Raw genomic sequence first — 19,020 nt, 5'->3', positions numbered from 1 at the left:
AAATTTTTAAAATTTAGGCTCAAATGAGAAAAATGATACTCATGATATAACATACCAGAACCTCCAGAACACTATGAAGGGAGTTCTAATAGTAAGCTTTATAGTTATAAGTGCCTACATAAGAAAATCAAATAGATCCCATATAAATAATCTAATGATGTATCTCAAGCCCCTTGAGAAATAAGAACAAATCAATTCCAAAACTAATAGAAAGAAATAATTGAGATCAGAGCTGAAATCAATAAAATTGAGGGGAAAAAAAACAATGCAAAGAATCAATGAAACAAAAAGCTGGTTCTTTGAAAAGATAAACAAGATTGATAGGCCCTTAGCCAAACTAACCAAAAGAACGAGAAGACTCAATAAAGTTAGAAATGAAAAAGGAGAAAATCACCACACACTACAGAAATATGGCAGATCATTAAGGACTACTTTGAAAACTTATATTCTAATAAAGTGGAAAACTTAGAAGAAAAGGATACATTTCTAAATATATATAACCTGCCAAAATTGAATCTAGAATACATATAAAATCTAAATAGACAAGTAACTAATAATGAGAAAAAAGCAGTGATAGAAAGCCTTACAACAAAGAAAATCCCAGGACCAAATGGATTCTCAGCTGAATTGTACCAGAATTTATTTTTTTTAATATTTATTTTTTAGTTGAACACAATACCTTTATTTCACTTATTTATTTTTATGTGGTGCTGAGGATCAAACCCAGGGTGTTGTATGTGCGAGGCGAGCGCTCTACTGCTGAGCCACAACTCCAGCCCTATACCAGAATTTAAAGAAGAAATAATGTCGGTATTCCTCAAATTATTCCATGAAATAGAGATGGAACATTTCCAAATTTGCTTTATGAAGCCAATATCACACTCATACAAAACACAAATAAAAACACAGGAAAGAAAACTATGGACCAAACCCCTGAAGAACTTATATACAAACATCCTTAATATTAAATGAAAAGAGGAAAGATCTCCCATGCACATGGATATGCACAATAGTATTAATGTCTGTACTATCAAAAGCAATATACAGATTCAATGCAATTCCTATCAAAATACCAATGACATTCTTCACAGAACTAGAAAAAATAGTTCTAAAATTCATTTGAAAGAATAAAAGACCTACAGTAGCCACAACAATTCTAAGCAAAAAAAAAAAAAAAAAAAAAAAAAACATCAATGCTAGAGGCCTCATAATACTTGATTTCAAATTACAGAACTATAAAACAAAAACTGTATGGTACTACAATAAAAACAGACACACAGACAATTGGTACAAAATGGAAGACACAGAAACAAATCCACACATCTATAGTTATCTGATCCTTGACAAAGGTGACGAAAGTATACATTGGAGAAAAGAGCCTCTTTAACAAATGGTGCTGGAAAAACTGGTTATCCACATGTAGAAGAATAAGACTAGATCCTTATCTTTCACCCTGCACAAAATAAATCAAAGACCTAGGAATTAGACCAGAAACTATGCAATTCCTAAAAGAAAACCCAGAATCAATACTCCAGCATACAAGCACAGGCAATGAGTTTCTCAATAGAACCTCTAAAGCTCAGGAAATAATGCCAAGAGTTAATAAATGGGAAGGCATCAAATTAAAAGTCTTCTACTCAGCAAAGGAAATAACTGAGAACCTACAGAATGGAAGAAACTCTTTGCTAGCTACTTTTCTGACAAAGAATTAATATCTAGAATATATATAAAGAACTCAAAAAACATAACACCAGAACAAAAAAAAATTAATAAATAGGCAAATGAATTAAACAGACACTTCCTCAAAAGAAAAACTGCAAATGGACAACAAATAGGAATTTGGAAAATAAGAGACAAAACTACACTGAGGCTGGGTGTGGTGGCCTATGCCTGTAATCTCAGCAGCTGGGAAGGCTGAGGCAGGAGGATCACAAATTCAAGACCAGTCTCAGCAACTTTAAAAAGGCCCTAAGCAACTTAGCAAGACTCTGTCTCAAAATAAAACATAAAAAGGACTTTGGATGTGGCTCAGTGGTTAAGTGTCCCTGGGTTCAATCCCTGGTACCAAAAAACAATAACAACAAATAAAAACTAGATTTCATTGAGTTTTAATTTCATACCAGTCAGAATGGCAGTCATTCAGAATACAAACAACAATAAATGCTGGAGAGGAGGTCGAGTAAAAGGAACACTTTTACACTGTCGGTGGAACTTTAAATTAGTACACCCTCTATAGAAACCAGTATGAAAGCTCCTCAAAAGACTATGAAAGGAACCACCCACCATATGACCAGCTATACCAACCACTCCTCAGTATTTATCCTAAGGAATTAAAGTCGGCATTCTGTAGCAATCATGCATATCCTGTTTACAGCTGCACAATTCACAATACCCAAACTACGGAACCAGAGTAGGTGTCCATCAACAGAGGGATAGAGAAAATGTGGTGTATATATACACAGTGAAGCTTTATGCAGCCATAAAGAAAAAATAAAATTATGTCATTTGCAAAATTGGAAATTATGAATGGAACTTGAGAACCTTATGTTAAGTGAAATTAGTTAAACTCAGAAGGTCAATAATCATGTTTTCCCTCATACGTGAAAGTTAGAAAAAAAAAAAGGTAGGGGTGATCATATGAAAAGCAAAAGGAAGTAAGCAGAACAGAAGAAAGGGACTACAGATAGAAGGAGGGGAGGAAGAGGGGAAGTGCTGGGGAGGAATGTTGGCCATTATATTGTTAAATTGTATGTATGTACTAATATAAAACAACAAATCCCACCATTATGTACAATTATAATGTACCAATAAAAAATGTGGAGAACAAAAGAAACTTTAAAGCAAAAAGCATGATGATAGTCGCTTCTTTCACTACTTAATTTCACCATTTTACCTCACAATAACAAGGCTTCAAAAATTCATAACAGCAGAACCTCCAGGTTAAATTTACCAATGCTATTGTCATAATACACGTTAAACCTTTACAAAAATTTCTCACATACTTGATAAAGCCTAAAGTTTCAAACACTTTCAAATAATTAGTAACAGACCATACCTCTGACCACAAAGCAATTACATCAGAAATTAACAACATAATTATTAAACCTACAAATTTGCAAATAAAACCAAATAACCCATGAGTCAAAGAAGAACTATGATGGAACATGAAAAATATTTAGAATTTGATAACTAGTGAGTACCTATGAAAATGCATGGGATACAGCTAAAGCAGTAGTCACAGGCAAATACACCAGACTCAGAAGGTTTTACAGGTGAGTTGTACCAGTCAACAAATAGACAATTCCAATTTTACACAAAATATTGGAGAATAAATAGAGAAACACTGCATAATTAATAGCATAAGAATAACTGTGAAATCAGAATCTGACAAGGACTACACAAGAAAGAAAAATTACAAGCCAATGTTATTCATTAACATGAATGCAAAAATCTTAAAACAGCAGCAAATAAAACCTAGAAATATATAATAATATATATAATAAACCAAGTTGTGTTTCTCCCAGGAATGAAAGCATGATTCAACATAGGAAAATACATTGATTTCATTATCTCAATTAAGAACACAAAACTGCATCTTATGGAATTTGATAACCAAAGTCTTATCAAACCAGAATAGACAAATATCTTAACCTAACCAGCAAAACTTCAGGTTGGGAATAACTTCCAGGAAGTTTCCTTAAAGGAACTAAATCCCATGAACATACATCCTTTTGCTGGCCCACATTTCTGCTTCCTGAAATGCAGACTCAGTACTTGAAAGTCCAGTACTTAATATTGGCCTATCAAGCAACCTTAATATAAGACTAGATTTTAAGCACACAGAACTGAAAGACTAAAGGAACCTGGGTCCCTGACAGCTTAGTTGCACCTCCACATAAGAGCTGTGTTGCATGACTCTGGGTTGTTTTGACTTCTTCGAGAATTAGTCTATATGTATGTGTGATACTTTAATTTATGCACCCAAACCCCATCTTAACACCATTTCTATTCAAAGGTACCAAAGGATCTAACTTCGACAAGAAAACTAAATAAAATGTGTAAGAATTGTTAAGAAACAAAATTGCAATTATTAATATATGAAAAGAAAACTCAAAAGAATCTCTTAGAAAATTACAGAAACATGAGTTTAAGATGAATGGATTAAGAAAACGTGACATTTACACAATGGATATTACTCAGCCACAAAGAAGAATGAAATTATGGCATTTGCTGGCAAATGGATGGAACTGGAAACTATCATGCTAAGTGAAATAAGCCAAAAAACTAAAGGCCAAATGTTCTCCCTGATATGGGGATGCTAACTCACAATAAGGGGAGGGGAGGTAGAAGATCAATGGATTAGACAAAGGGGAACAAAGGGAACAGGGGAAGATAGGAATAGAAAAGACAATAGAATGAATTAGACAAAACTTTCCTATGTTGTTATATAAATATACAACCAGTGTAACTCCCTGTCATGTATAATCACAAAAATGGGAAGTTAGAATTCCTATATGTATGATGTGTCAAAATACATTCTACTGTCATATGTAACTAAAAAGAACAAATAATTTAAAAAAAACGAATGAAGAGTTGAACAAGATGGCTTTTCTATACACCAGCAACCAATGGTTAAAAGCTTTAATTAAAAAAATATTATTTATACTAGTGTCAAAAACAAGGTACCCAGAAATACATCTAATCTAAAAATCAAAGCTTTTAGTGAGAAAATTTTGAAATTCTTTAAAAGGGGACTAAAATAGCTCAAGGACAGTGAGAGTTATTGATATTACTTCTGAAAGAAATCCAAGGACTCAATGTAATTTTGATCAAAATCACAACAGTTTTCCAAGGGACTTTAAAAGCTAAATTTTAAATGGAATGGGAGAGATGGGAATAACCAAGACATACCTGAAGAACATGGTCTCAGACATCAAACGCTATCACACGGCTACATACAGAAGAAAAATGGGTAGGTTTGGAGACAGAAAAAGGAACAACAGACTAATATCGATAACCCAACAACAGACTCTACATGTATCTGTAAACTTAACATGACACTGGAGGTCAGTAACAAAATATTGAAACAGTGAATAAATGATGCTAGGACAACTGAAATGAAAACAAACTGGATACCTGTCTGACAACATACATAAAACTCAATTCTAGATGGTGAAACATGAAAGCCAAACTAAAAAAATATATATATATTGTTAAGATCTTGACGCAAGACTGCTCAAATGAGATTTTTTAAAACTTGACCTTTTCAACTATATTAAACTTATGGAAAAATCTTCATTATATTAAAATAAAAAATCCTTTATAGTCAAAAACAGGAAGGAAAGAAAGGAAAAGAATATAAAAAGTGGGCCAAAATACTAAGAAAACACTTTATTGCATTACTGTCCACACTAACATAACAAGCTCTTCAAAGTAAGAAAAAAAATCAGCAGGGCAAAAAGAGATTTGAAAAAACAGGCCAATAAATACTCAAAAAGATTTTCAACCTTATTAGTAATCAGGGAATATAAATTCAGCTCACAGGAGCCATCCCATTTCTACCAAATTGGAGAGGAAGAGCTTTAAGAGCTACCAAGAATATGGATCACCTGGAACTCTCCTAAACTCTAGGTAAAAGGATAAATTGACCCCACTATTCAGGGAAATCATTTGCTTTTTCTAAAAAAGCTGAAGATCCATGCCCTATGTTCTAGCAATTCTACTGCTAAACATTGGTACAATCACACAATACAAGACTACTCACAGCAGCAACAGAAAAGAACTACAATCAAAAGGTCAATCAAAGGGGAAATCCAAAAGGGTGGGCCAGAGGGAGGCAGCATTCTGTGTCACTCAGTGGCCTGAGACTCAAGTAGTGGGAATAGTGCTTCTCTATGAGAGAGGACCCTCCCCACAGCTGTTCCAATGCAGGAACCAGAGCTGCCAGCCCGCACAGGGCTTCAGCCTCAGCATCAGAGCAGGACTCCTCGAAACACACCAGCGCAGAAATCTCTGTTGCCCATTCCCATGAAGGACACTTAGATGCTACCCACATGCAGGAACTCTGGCTGACACTCCTGTGTGGATCCCCTTCTACCAACGTGGGGCTTTCTCAGTCACCTCCATCTTGGGACTCTACAGCCACTGCCATAGTCCCCTACACATGGTAGCCTACCTGCACCTGCAGACATCGCACAGGCTCTGAAGACAACACACAGAACACCACAGAGCTCATCTCTGAATACATCATCCAACGCCATTGCCCAGCTCCCCCAATCTAGTCTGACTCACCATCACTGAAAGCAGACACCTCCATCTAGGGTCACCTTCGTGGCCATCTTTAGTTGGGGCAACTCCCAGTCTAAAACACAGCCTGGGCAGGTATGATAGTTCACAACTCCCACCTCTACCCAGTTTTAGCTGCTAACCCAGCACATGACTGCCCAATATAAAACAGCTCTCCAAGACAGGTGTGCAGTCTCACAAGACCTAAGGAGAGGAAGGCAGTAGAAAGGACAGGGTGAGTAAGATATAGTTTAGAGACTAATTTAGAGACCAGAACTGTGAGGTCTACAAGGAAGATAATGACATGAGACCAGGTGAGCAGGACCCAAAGGAGATCCTTGGGGAGCAGTCTCCTATTGGGGACCAGCAGGTGCCATACCCCTGACTTGCAGGTGCCCTGCGCCCAAGACAAACCCTACCACTCTAGTAACCTTCACCATCCCGTGAGTGAAGATATGAGCCAATAGAAGACAATCCCAACTATTGGATGAGAAGGGAAGCAGGAAAAATACTGATCTCCAACCAAAACAATCCTTATTTCTTCAAGATTTTTTTTCTTCTCCCTCTTTATTTTCCAGCCCTCAGATCCCCAACATATGTGAAACCAACTACTTTGCATGAATTAGGATTCTGAGGACTGGGATGTCTGAATAGTATATTACATCTGTGTTGTCTATTCTTTTTTTCTATTTTTACATTTTTATTTTTCTTAGTTATTATGTGTTTTATGTACTCTACTGTTTTACCACTTACTTGTCTACTCAAAATTACTTTCTCTGTCTTCTCCTGCTACGAACTTTCTTTAGATTCCCCTTTCACACTCCTTAAGATACAATAACTCTATATCCTCACCTCCTACTCTCTCAACATCTCATCCTACACCTCATCCAGGTTCTTTGTCCACCATCAGGAACTAGAAACCCTTTTGCAAACCTATGGTTCATATTGTAGATGATAACTGAACTAGCCATTTCTGTGTACTGTGACCAAACTGTAAATGTCTGAATAGCAACTGTTTGGTTTAAGGTTATATACACTGTTTGTACTGGGATCTGTTAACATTGTTCTTCCCCTCAAAGGAGAGGTATTGGAACCTTGCAGAGGCACTATAAGCCTTCAGGGTGAAACAGTAGCATCTCAGATCCCCACTGCTTGAAGGGAAGACACACTAACAAAATGAAAAGACAAGGGGAAAAAAGTGCCCCAAACAAATAAAGATACTACATTATTAGAATCTATGGCCAGCACAGCAGAAGGAATGACAGAGAAGTAATTCAGGATATACATAAAGGATAATATAAGAGAGCAAATATAGGCAGCAAAAGATCATTTTTTTTTCTAAAGAGAGAGTGAGAGAGGAGAGAGAGTGAGAGAGAGAGAATTTTTAATATTTATTTTTTAGTTCTCGGCGGACACAACATCTTTGTTGGTATGTGGTGCTGAGGATCGAACCGGGGCCGCACGCATGCCAGGAGAGCGCACTACCGCTTGAGCCACATCCCCAGCCCGCAAAAGATCATTTTGACAAAGAGCTACATAAGCAAATACAGGAAGCAAAAGAAAAAAAAAAACATGAATCCTTGAAATGAAAAAAAAAAACATGAATCCTTGAAATGAAAAAAAAAAAAACATGAATCCTTGAAATTAAAAAAAAACCAGTAAACCAAATTAAAAGTTCAATTGAAAGCAACACCAACAGATTAGACCACTTGGAAGACACAACCTCAGACAATGAAGACAAAATATATAAATTGAAAAAAATGTAGACCACACAGTGAAGATGGTAAGAAGCCATGATCAGAACATTCAAGAAATATGGGATAGCATAAAAAAGACCAAATTTAAGAGTTATTGAGATAGAAGAAGGCATAGAGTTCCAAACCAAAGGAGTGAATAATGTATTCAATGAAATAATATCAGAAAATTTTCCAAACAGAAAGAATGAATTGGAAACCAAATACAAGAGGTTTAAAGAATACCAAATGTACAAAATCACAACAGATCCACTCCAAGGCACATTATAATGAAAATGCCTAGCATAAAGAAGAAGGAGAAAATTTTAAAAGCCATGAGAGAAAGGAATCAGATTACATATGGGGGGAAACCAATTAGGTTATGTGCAGATTTTTCAATGCAGACCCTGAAAGCAAGAAGATCCTGCAACAACATGTAACAGGCTTTGAAAGAAAATGGATGCCAACCAAGAATCTTATATCCAGCAAAACTAAGCTTTATATTTGGTGATGAAATAAAAAACTTCCATGATAAACAAAAGTTAAAAGAATTTACAACTAGAAAACCTGCACCATTCTATGCAAAATATTCCATGAAGAGGAATTGAAAAACAACAATGAAAATAAGCAGAGGGAGGTATTACACTAAAGGAAAAACTAATCAAAGGAGAAATCGTGTCAAGTTCAATACCAAAACTAAACAAATATGGCTAGAAATAGAAATTATGTCTCAATAATAACCCTGAATATTAATGGCCTAAACTCAACAAACAAAAGACATAGACTGGCAGATTGCATTTAAAAAAAAAGACCCAACAATATGCTGCCTCCAAGAGACTCATAAGATAGGAAAAGACATTCAGAGACTGAAGATGAAATGTTAGGAAAAATCATACCACTTATATGGACTATGGAAACAAGCGGGCGTTTCCATCCTCATATGAAATAAAATAGACTTCAAGCAAAATTAATCATAAAAAATATCAAAATAGATCAATTTCAAAAAATGAAATAGAAGATGCCATCAAAAACCTACCAACCAAGAAAAGCCCAGGACCATATGGGTCCATAGCTTAGTTCTATAAGACCTTTAAAGAAGAACTAATACCATTACTCTTCAAATTATTTCATGAAATAGAAAAAGAGGGAACACTTCCAAACTCAATCTATGAAGCCAATATTATCCTGATTCCAAAACCAGGCAAAGACACATCAATGAAAGAAAACTTTGGATCAATATCTCTAATGAACATAGATGCAAAAATTCTCAATACAATTCTGGCAAATTGAAAACAATAACATATCAAAAAGATAGTGCACCGTGATCAAGTGTGGTTCATTCCAGGGATGCAAGGTTGGTTCAACATATGGAAATCAATAAATGTAATTCATCATATCAATAGACTTAATGATAATGACCATACGATCATCTCAATAAATGCAAAAAAAAAAAAGCATTTGTCAAAATACAGCACCCCTTCATGTTCAAAACACTTGAAAAACGAGGGATAACAGGAACATCTCTCAACATTGTAAAAGATATCTACACTAAGCCCCAGGTCAATATCATTCTAAATGGGGAAAACTGAAAGCATTCTCTCTAAAAACTTGAACAAGACAAAGATGCCCTCTTTCACCACTTCTGTTTAATATAGTTCTTGAAACACTGGCCAAAGCAATTAGATGAAAGAAATTAAAGGGATATGGATAGGAAAAGAAGAACTCTAATTAGCACTACTTGGTGATGACATGATTCTATACTTAGATGACCCCCCCAAAAAAATTCACCTGAAAACTTCTAGAATACATGAATTCAGCAAAATAGCAGAATATAAAATCAACACCCATAAATCAAAGGCATTCCTGTATGTCAATAACAAATACTCTTAAAGGGAAATGAGGAAAACTACCCCGTAGCCTCAAAAAAATGAAAATACTTGGGAATCAACTAAACAAAAGAGATGAAAGTCCTCTACAATAAAAACTACAGAATGCTATAGAAAAATAAAAGAAGACCTTAGAAGATGGAAAGATCTACTTGTTCTTGGATAGGCAGAATAAATATTGTCAAAATTATCATACTACCAAAAACATTACACAGATTTAATGCAATTCCAATCAATATCCCAATGACATTCCTCCTAGAAATAGGAAAAGCAGTCATGAAATTTATCTGGAAAAAATAAGAGACCTAGAAGAGCTAAAGCAATCCTTAGCAAGAAGAGTGAAGCAGGTGGCATCACTATATCTGAACTTAAACTGTACTGCAGAGCAATAGTAAGAAAAACACCATGGTATTGGCACCAAAATAGACTGGCAGACCAATGGTATGGAATAAAGGACACAGAAATTAACCCACATAATGACAGTTATCTTATATTAGACAAAGGCACCAGAAACATTCACTGGAGAAAAGAGCTCTTCAACAAATGGTGTTGGGAAAATTGGAAATTCATATGCAACAAAATAAAATCAAACCCCTATCTCTCTCCATGCACAAAACTCAACTCAAAGTGGATCAAGGACCTAGGAATTAAATCAGAAACCCTATGTCTATAAGAAAAAAAGGAGGCCCAAATCTCCATCATATAGGCTTAAGCTCCTACTTGCTCAATAAGACTGCTATAGCCCAAGAGTTAAAAATCAAGAATCAATAAATGAGATGGATTCAAAAAGAAACAATCAGTGAGATGAATAGAGAGCCTATATTTTGGGAGCAAATTACTACATGCATATCAGATAGAGCACTAATCTCTAGGATATATAAAGAACTCAAAAATCTTAACACCAAAAATCAAATAATTCAATCAATAAATGGGCTAAGGAACTGAACAGACCCTTCTCAGAAGGTGACAAAGAATCAACAAATATATTTAAAAAATGTTCAACATCTCTAGCCATTAGAAAAATGCAAAATTTTCATCTCACTCCAGTCAGAATGGCAGCTATTAAGAAAACTTTAGAAGATGGAACGATCTACTTTGTTCTTGGATAGCCAGAATCAATATTGTCAAAACGACCATACTACCAAAAGCACTATACAGATTTAATGCAATTCCAATCAAAATCCTAGTGACATTCCTCACAGACATAGAAAAAGCAGCCTTGAAATTAACCTGGAAAAATAAGAGACAACAATAAGTTATTGGCAAGGATATGGGGAAAAAGGTACACTCCTACCATTGCTGGTGGGACTGCAAAATGATGCAGCCAATATGCAAAGCAGTATGGCAATTCCTTGGAAAACTGAGAATGGAACCACTATTTGACCCAGCTATCCCACTCATTGGTCTATACTCAAAGGACTTAAAAACAGAATACTACAGGGACACAGCCACATTAATTTTACAGCAACACAATTCATAATAGCTAAACTGTGGAATCAACCTAGATGCCCTTCAGTAGATGAATGAATAAAGAAAATGTGGTATATATATACACAATGGAATATTATTCAGCATTAAAAGAGAATAAAATCATGGCATTTGCAGATAAATGTATGGAGTTGGAGAATATAATGCTAAGTAAGCCAATCCGCCCGCCCCCCAAAAAAAAAAACAAATGCTGAATATTTCCTCTGATATAAGGAGGCTGATTCACAATGGGGGAGATGGGGAGCATGGGAGGAATAGACCAACTCCGGGGAGGGAGAGAAAGGGAGGGATCATGGGTGTAGGAAAGATGGTGGAATGAGATGAACATCATTACATGTATGAAGACAAGAATGGTGTGACTCTACCTTGTGTACAACCAGAGATATGAAAAACTGTACTGTATATGTGTAATATGAATTGTAATGCATTCTGTCACATATAACAAATTAAATTTTAAAAAATTTTTAAATGTCAATAATAGAATTAAATAGCAGAGGTAAAAGAATAAAATCTACCTATATTCATCACCATACTTTACTCTTGAAAAACAAGCCAAAGAAACAAATCAGAAGAGATGGATAATTCCATTTATATAAAAGTCTAATTGACAAAATAAAACAGTATGCCTTTTATGTGACATGACTATAAAGAAATCCTAGGAAGTTTAAAACAGACTGCAAGAGAGTGTTGTTCAAGATTGGCTGGAAGGGAGAACTTGACAGCAGAGTTCAAACAAATTAGTAGTAAATTTCCATTTCTTAAGCTGAATTAGAGGCTCCAAACTATCCATATCAGCTATATGTATTCTTCTGTGGCATTATCTGTTTCATAATAAATTTGAAGTGACTCCAAAAAATCCAAAGTGCTGTTTTAAATTACCTTTTTGTTCATCTCACTTTAAAAAAAAAAAAAAGTCTTTGCTTAAAAATGGTCCTTTAACTGTTATAAATATATTGCTTGTTATCTGGTATTTTAAAGACTTCTCATAAAAAAAATACTATGAAATACATTCATGGGTACTCTGTATATTGCACACTAAATTCCTTTGCAAAGAAATTCTAAAATGCAAAGGACCTTAAGGCTTTATGCAGAAATATAGACTTCAATGACTTACATTCATACAATCACAGCTTTTATTTACACCAACTAAAGGCACCCCACGTTTGTCTAATGAAATCCTTTGAACTTTTTAGTGATTATTAAGACAAACACAGTAAGTGGTATAAATGAACCCAGAGGGAAGCTATCATCTAAACATGGTATATCAGATTTTAATCACAGATTGTCACATGAAGTCTCAAAACAGATCTCCTTTGCATAACGCAATTGTGGGACTAAATTGAAGACCCCAGCTAGGTATCTAAATTTGAATGACAATTCTGTGGCTTTGGGAGAATTCATACTCAGTTTCCACAAAATTATAATAACCAATTAAGATTTTTTTCCCCAATTTCTGCATCACCATTTGATGGTATTTTTATGAGCACTCATTCTAAAATCTCCGGAGCAAGGCAGATACCAACTCCACCAGATGAAATCCTTAAAATCAATATCCACCGTTTTCAAACCACATTATTAACCAGCAACAGATTCGAGAAACCCCCAAATATTTTTGGAACAGATTATCTTCCAGATCTCCAGATCTCCCTTTCAGGGGGCTACCGAGAAAGAGCAATGGTGGAAAGATTGCAGAGGCGTTAGGAGAGTCCGTTAATCATATGGTCAAAAGTTAGTCAGGTAGGACCTCCTTGCAAATCAATCAAACCCCCTCGTTTTGCGGATGGAGAATGTAACTCACGAAGAGGCACACCTGTTTTAGTTTAATCAGCTAGTTAAGCCTGTCTCCTCTGGTCCTATCCTGCGGCCCTTCCCATGCCCACCCAGAGGTACATCTATTTGCTAATAACTCGGAGCAAGTGAAAGAATTGACAGCTCCGTAATGTCAGGACTAGAAACGGCCATAGGTAATCTCGTCAACCTTTTTTCTCAGACCTGGGGGAATTGAGCTGTAAAGTGACATAGCTGGGGGTTACAGACTCTCTGCTACCTAGCAGCGAAAGCCAGTCATTAACACTGAGGACCCCGCTTTCCAGCTTTAGGTACGTGGGCATCAAAAAGAAGCCCGAAACACAGACTTCATTCAGCAAGCATGTCTCCGCCTCCCACGCAGAACCTCGAAGAGGGGAGGTGGGCTAACTGTCACGGTCAGTGCACATTCCCGTGAACACTGCGGCGGAGCGGACTCCCAACTCCCTCCTAGCTCTTTGACTCGGTCCGAGGGGAGAAGAAGAAACAGCAAGGCTGCGGTGCCTTCCGCAAAAGAAGTACCTGAGGCTCGCGCCGCAGTCTGCCGCCACTACAGCACCGGAGCCCGCCACCCCACTTCCGGGGTTGTGTCGCCGCTAGAAAGCCGGAGCTCCTGGAGAGCAGCCTCGGGCGCCGCCTCTCCAAGTCCCGGCTCCACTGCCCACTCCGCCCGGACCCGGACAACTTCCGGAACGCCGCGCGTCACTAAGCAGCTGATTCCCACTTCCGTAGGCAGAACCTGCTCAAGCCCTTCCCCAGCCTAGTCCGGAACTGCGTGACGAAGTTCGCTGCTTCCGCGTATTTGATTGGCGGAGCTGGAGCAACGGCCTTCGCTGATTGGTGCCGGGGAAATCATCCCCACCGACTCCCGCGGGGTGTTCGCTTTCAGTCCGCCCGTTTCCCGCCGGTCGCGAGCGTAATCATGGTTGACTTAATGGAGTTGCCCAAGGCCCGCGTCAACGCCAGCATGCTCTCTCAGTTCATCGACAGGCCGGTCTGCTTCGTAGGAAGGCTGGAAAAGGTGCGCGGGCTCGCGGTCTTAGGATCTCCCAGTGGGTAGCCGTGACCTCCTGGGTGGTGGACTCAGGGTAACGGTAGGAGAACCGAAAGCCTCAGCCTCATTCCCCTCCCTTTTGCTTTGTTTCGCACCAGAAAACTTTCCCCACACTTTAGCCATTGCAGCTCTGTTTGGGCGCCACTTGCATGGCGCGGAAACTAAGTGGTTTCGAATGCCCTGGGTTCCAAATTCCAGCGCCCCTCACCCACTTGTGTATTTATATGAATTACATACTTGACTCCCTGTCTGCCTTCTCAGTTTGGGGTTTAGCCAGATTTGACTGATGCCAACTAAGCTCATCCTCCCGTTTCCTTCTGTAATTGTCTTTGATGAACGTCGTTTTCTGCTTAAATTTGCTTCTCCATAAAACATTTATTTGATTGTCGCTCCCAGATGTCGCAGTAGCCCATTATCTTACCCCAGGTTACGGTGCAGCTCACTCATCCTACAGGCAAGAAACAGACCCAAAGTCTTGGTGTCAGTGACTTCAGAGCACTGAAGGAAAACCATTTATAAAGGCTTCCGTGACTCTTTTCATCCTCATCCACTGAGTGAAATCAGTTATTCTTATATGACAGGGGCAGGTGCCACCCAGGAGTAGAATCCAGATTTTCTAGCAATCAGTTCTTTTACTCCATGCTTAGTTTTTATTACATATTCTTCATGGAATATGTACTGTCTAAATCATGACTGCCAGAAGATTCCACTTTTACCTCCTTTTATTTGATTTTAGCATAGGGTTACCAGATTTTCTAAATGAAAATAGGAACCTCTAATGAATAAATAACTTCATTGTTTATCTGAAATTCAAAATTAATTAGGCATCCCATGACCAGATCTAATGACACTTGATTGTAATTTGAACCAAATAATTAAGTAAGGGTCAATCTGTTCATCTTTGGTAAAATTATGTAGGTTTAGTGACATATTTAAAAGTTTTGTTTATGTGGAAATTTTAAAATTGTATATTTATTTTTTTTAGATTCATCCCACTGGAAAGATGTTTATTCTTTCAGATGGAGAAGGAAAAAATGGAACCATTGAATTGATGGAGCCTGTATGTTTAAGTATTAACTTCTATATTATGTTTGATTCTTTATCTTGGATTGGTTTGTTGGTGTTTCTGATTGTTTGGAGTGAATATAAGAAGGAGCTTATAAAACTTCCCTAGCTGACCCACCATGCCCACCTGTAATCCCAGTGCTTCCGAGGCTGAGACAGGAGGATCAGGAGTTCAAAGCCAGTCTCAGCAAAAGCAAGGCACTAAGCAACTCAATGAGACCCTGTCTCTAAATAAAATACAAAATAGGGCTGGGAATGTGGCTCAGTGGTCAAGTGCCCCTGAATTCAATCTCTGGTACCCGCCCCCACCTAAAAAAAAAAAAAAAAAAAAAAAAGACCTTCCCTAGCTGTAAAATTAAATTCCTGTTCTCTTGTTGTATTTTCCTTTACATTTTCAACTTATGATTCTTTGGGCTTACGATTTTTTTAATATATCCTTTAAGTGTTGGTTGAATAACAGTTCTCATTCCTTATGAAAGACTATAAAGTCACATAATAAAATTTTTCTGTTTACTTCTTCCTTCCTCAAGAATTTGAGTTTCTGTCTTTCTCTTTTAATCTTTTTTCTTTCTCTCCCACCCCTCACACCCCTTCCTTCCCTGAGTCAGGGTCTTGCTATGTGCCCAAGATGATCTCCAACTGCTGGAGATCCAAGCAATACTCCTGCCTCAACCTCCTGAGTAGCTGAAACTATAGGCAGATGCCACCAAACCTGACTTTTATTTTTATTTTTGTTTTACATATTTTTGGTTGTCATTTATGCATTTAATGTTTAATGCATTTAAAAACACTTGCTTGGCTCTTATGAAGATAAATCTATTATGCTGTTTGGTCAGTGTGTACATTTCACTCTTTTTGAATACAAATTATATGAAGTTCCTCTCATTGGGTCTTTTTAAAACAAATTACTGTTTGTAGAAATTCTGGACATTTTCAATAACCTACAACTAAAAGGTAACAGGATTTGTAACATACTGACAGTTAACTACTTAACATTTTTTAAAAAGCTACACTTCAGTTTTAACATTGGCAAATTTTAAAGTTACTTTGTTACAATGAAAGATTAATAAATTGTATAATTTGAAAGATAAGTAAACTATATAACAGTTTTCCAAATTAATTATCAACTAAAAATAAGATAACACCAAATTAACATTCAATGTTTTAGCTTGATGAAGAAATTTCTGGAATCGTGGAAGTAGTTGGCAGAGTAACAGCAAAAGCAACCATCATGTGTGCATCTTATGTCCAGTTTAAAGAAGATAACAATCCTTTTGGTAAATAAAGCATTCTAGTATTTAGTGGTTTTATGTAAGTAGGAGGAAAACAATTCTCTTCTTATTATGTGTTGGTATTGACTCACAGACCTGCCATATTTTCAATTTCTATAGTTTTCCAATCCCATAGAAAAATGGGAGGACATTTTTCCCTGCTTCTTAGTTTTTGCTTGTATACAAAGAAAACTCAACAAAGTCTAATATTTATAGAAATTTTTTAAATATGATAAAAATCATATTTATTTTAATATATGAATTGAAGGCATGGAACAATGCAGTAATGCCTAAAATGGACCAGGCAGAAACTGCCTATAATGGACAACAAAGTAGATTGTCTCCTATTTTCCATGTCTCTTCTATTTTTTAACTACAAAAAATATGATTTATGTCTGAATTTTAGAAATTGGGTTGTGAAAATAAGTTGAAGGAGAGAAAAAGGGAGAGAAAAGAGAAATAGAAATCTTTTAGATAATAATTGATGTTACAGCTTTTCATGGTGAATTTAATGTTTGCTTACATGTTTCTTTCAGATCTTGGACTTTATAATGAAGCTGTGAAAATTACCCATGAGTTCCCTCAGTTTTTTCCCTTAGGGGTTACACAACGTGATTGATCTTACTGAATTTTCTTGTGATTGCAAGTGGCTATGATGAAGATAATTAAAGGAGGTCCCACTTGTTTGAGGGAGAGACTCCTATGATTTCTAATATTTAATTTGCTCCATTTAAATTTTCATTTACTGAACTTTAGACATCCTAATCTGCATTTTGGTTGAAACTGATATATTTACTGTTCTCACCCAAGTCCTTTTATAAACTGTTGCCACTCCATTATGTGGTCAGATAAGATATAAGATCAAAGCAGTTGTCAATAATCTAAGTTTCTATTTTATTAATAAAAAGTTAAAATAATGCATACTAGTAATCATTTCATTTTTATTTAGTCCTGAATTCAAACATAAGCTTGGAATTTCATAACTGTAGATCAGGTCTTAGAACTACTAAATGAAGCCTTGGGCCAACTGTGTGAAAGATATGCTCACCATCTCATAAATTCTGCCATATTAGTTAGTTGATACTCTAGTTAAAGTAATTTTTATGAAAAGGAACAAGTAGAAATCTACATCTTCTGTAATTTGTGAAGTATCTTTCTTTCTGAGTTTAAAAACTGAACATATACTAATGCCAAACAAAGGGTACATGATCATCAAGAGTTAGTGGATTCACTTGTTTTTATTTTTTTGTTGTGCCTTCCACCCCCCCACCCCCTGCACTTTCAATTGCAATTACCCTTAGTATGGAATTCCTGTCTACACCAGGTAATATTAGGAGTGAGCAAGGAGAGATACGGCAGGTATAAGACAAGATTCCACAGAATAACTATGATGGCCTATGTAGCCAGTTAGGTTTTATGGCTTAACCAGTTCTCTTCAGTGAGGAAGTAAAATAATTCCAGGCTCACATACTTTGTAAGCTGTACAAAAATGTTTTATTTTAAATTAATGTAATCTTAAATTTTAACTTATTATCCCCAAATATTCTCCAGATTACTTAAAAGACATAGCCAAAGCTAAAACATTTTATTATAAAACAAAGACAATTGGCTGAAATTTGGTTATGATGAATAATGCTATTATGAACAGCCAGTCTCAATGTTGTCTTGCATGCCGAGACTAGGGTCAAGCCCTTAATTCTGTGTTAACCCCTGAAAGTCGGTGCTATTAAATGTTGAGAGTGCCCTTAAACCTTCTCTTAAGTTACTATATTTAGTAAGATGGGCTACATGAATTTAGGATCAGTCAAATCTTCTATGTTAATGTTTATGATTCCATATCTCTAACCCCAATGTTGTTTCTAGGCTGCTCAACATCTATACCTATTATGTCCCACCAGCACTGCATTTTGAATGACTATAATTTGAACAAGTATAGCTCCCCTACCACACGTTCCAGTTTTTTCTTATAATAATTTCATTGAGATAAGTCATATGCTTTTTTGTTTTAGATTGTACAACCCTCATCATAATAAATTGTAGAACATTTTTGTCACCCTCAAAGTAAATTCTGTACCGTTTACCTACAATAGCCTAATCCTGTCATGATCACCTATTGCCCTAACCCTAAGCAATCACTGATTTGCAGTTGCCCCCTTATCCCTAGTTTTGCTTCCCTTGGTTGCTTTCCTGTAGACAACTTCTGTCTGAAAATATTAAATGGAATATTGTAGAAATAAACAGTTAATAAGGTTTAAATTGTTCCCTGTCCTGAGTAATATGATAAACTCCTACACCATCTCCTTACATCCTGCCCAGGACAGGAATCATCCATTTGTCCACTGAAGATTGCTACCCACCAACTTACCTTAATAGCTGTTTCAGTTATCAGATTCATTGTTGCAGAATCACAACACATTAATTCATGCTTTCAG

At 36.4% G+C, this 19,020-nt stretch overlaps 2 protein-coding genes across 3 annotated transcripts in view; one reads left to right on the top strand and one right to left on the bottom strand.

The window, feature by feature from the left end:
* Positions 1–13,902, bottom strand: part of Umad1 (UBAP1-MVB12-associated (UMA) domain containing 1) — a 234,047-nt gene extending 220,145 nt beyond the window's left edge. The window contains exon 1 of one of the 2 annotated variants that reach the window (XM_026391554.2): positions 13,721–13,902. The gene's annotated coding sequence lies outside the window, so the exon portion shown is untranslated. The remainder of the gene's footprint in view (positions 1–13,720) is intronic. The other variant, XM_026391553.2, reaches the window with a different exon arrangement.
* Positions 13,903–14,073: 171 nt separating this feature from the next.
* On the top strand, positions 14,074–17,505 carry Rpa3 (replication protein A3). The gene is made up of 4 exons (XM_026391531.2): positions 14,074–14,219; positions 15,238–15,312; positions 16,486–16,594; positions 17,125–17,505. Exons 1-4 carry the CDS (start codon positions 14,121–14,123, stop codon positions 17,205–17,207), a joined length of 366 nt encoding a protein of 121 aa, XP_026247316.1. The 5' UTR covers positions 14,074–14,120; the 3' UTR covers positions 17,208–17,505.
* The last annotated feature ends 1,515 nt before the right edge of the window (positions 17,506–19,020 follow it).

Source organism: Urocitellus parryii, chromosome 3, assembly GCF_045843805.1.
Source record: "Urocitellus parryii isolate mUroPar1 chromosome 3, mUroPar1.hap1, whole genome shotgun sequence".
NCBI lineage: Eukaryota > Metazoa > Chordata > Mammalia > Rodentia > Sciuridae > Urocitellus > Urocitellus parryii.
This window is presented reverse-complemented; position numbering and strand designations above follow the sequence as displayed.

Coding starts and splice junctions, on each gene's coding strand:
- Rpa3 (XM_026391531.2), top strand. CDS start 14,121: ATGGTTGACTTAATGGAGTTGCCCAAGGCCCGCGTCAACGCCAGCATG. Junction 14,220..15,237: donor TCGTAGGAAGGCTGGAAAAG/GTGCGCGGGCTC, acceptor TATTTTTTTTAG/ATTCATCCCACTGGAAAGAT. Junction 15,313..16,485: donor CCATTGAATTGATGGAGCCT/GTATGTTTAAGT, acceptor TCAATGTTTTAG/CTTGATGAAGAAATTTCTGG.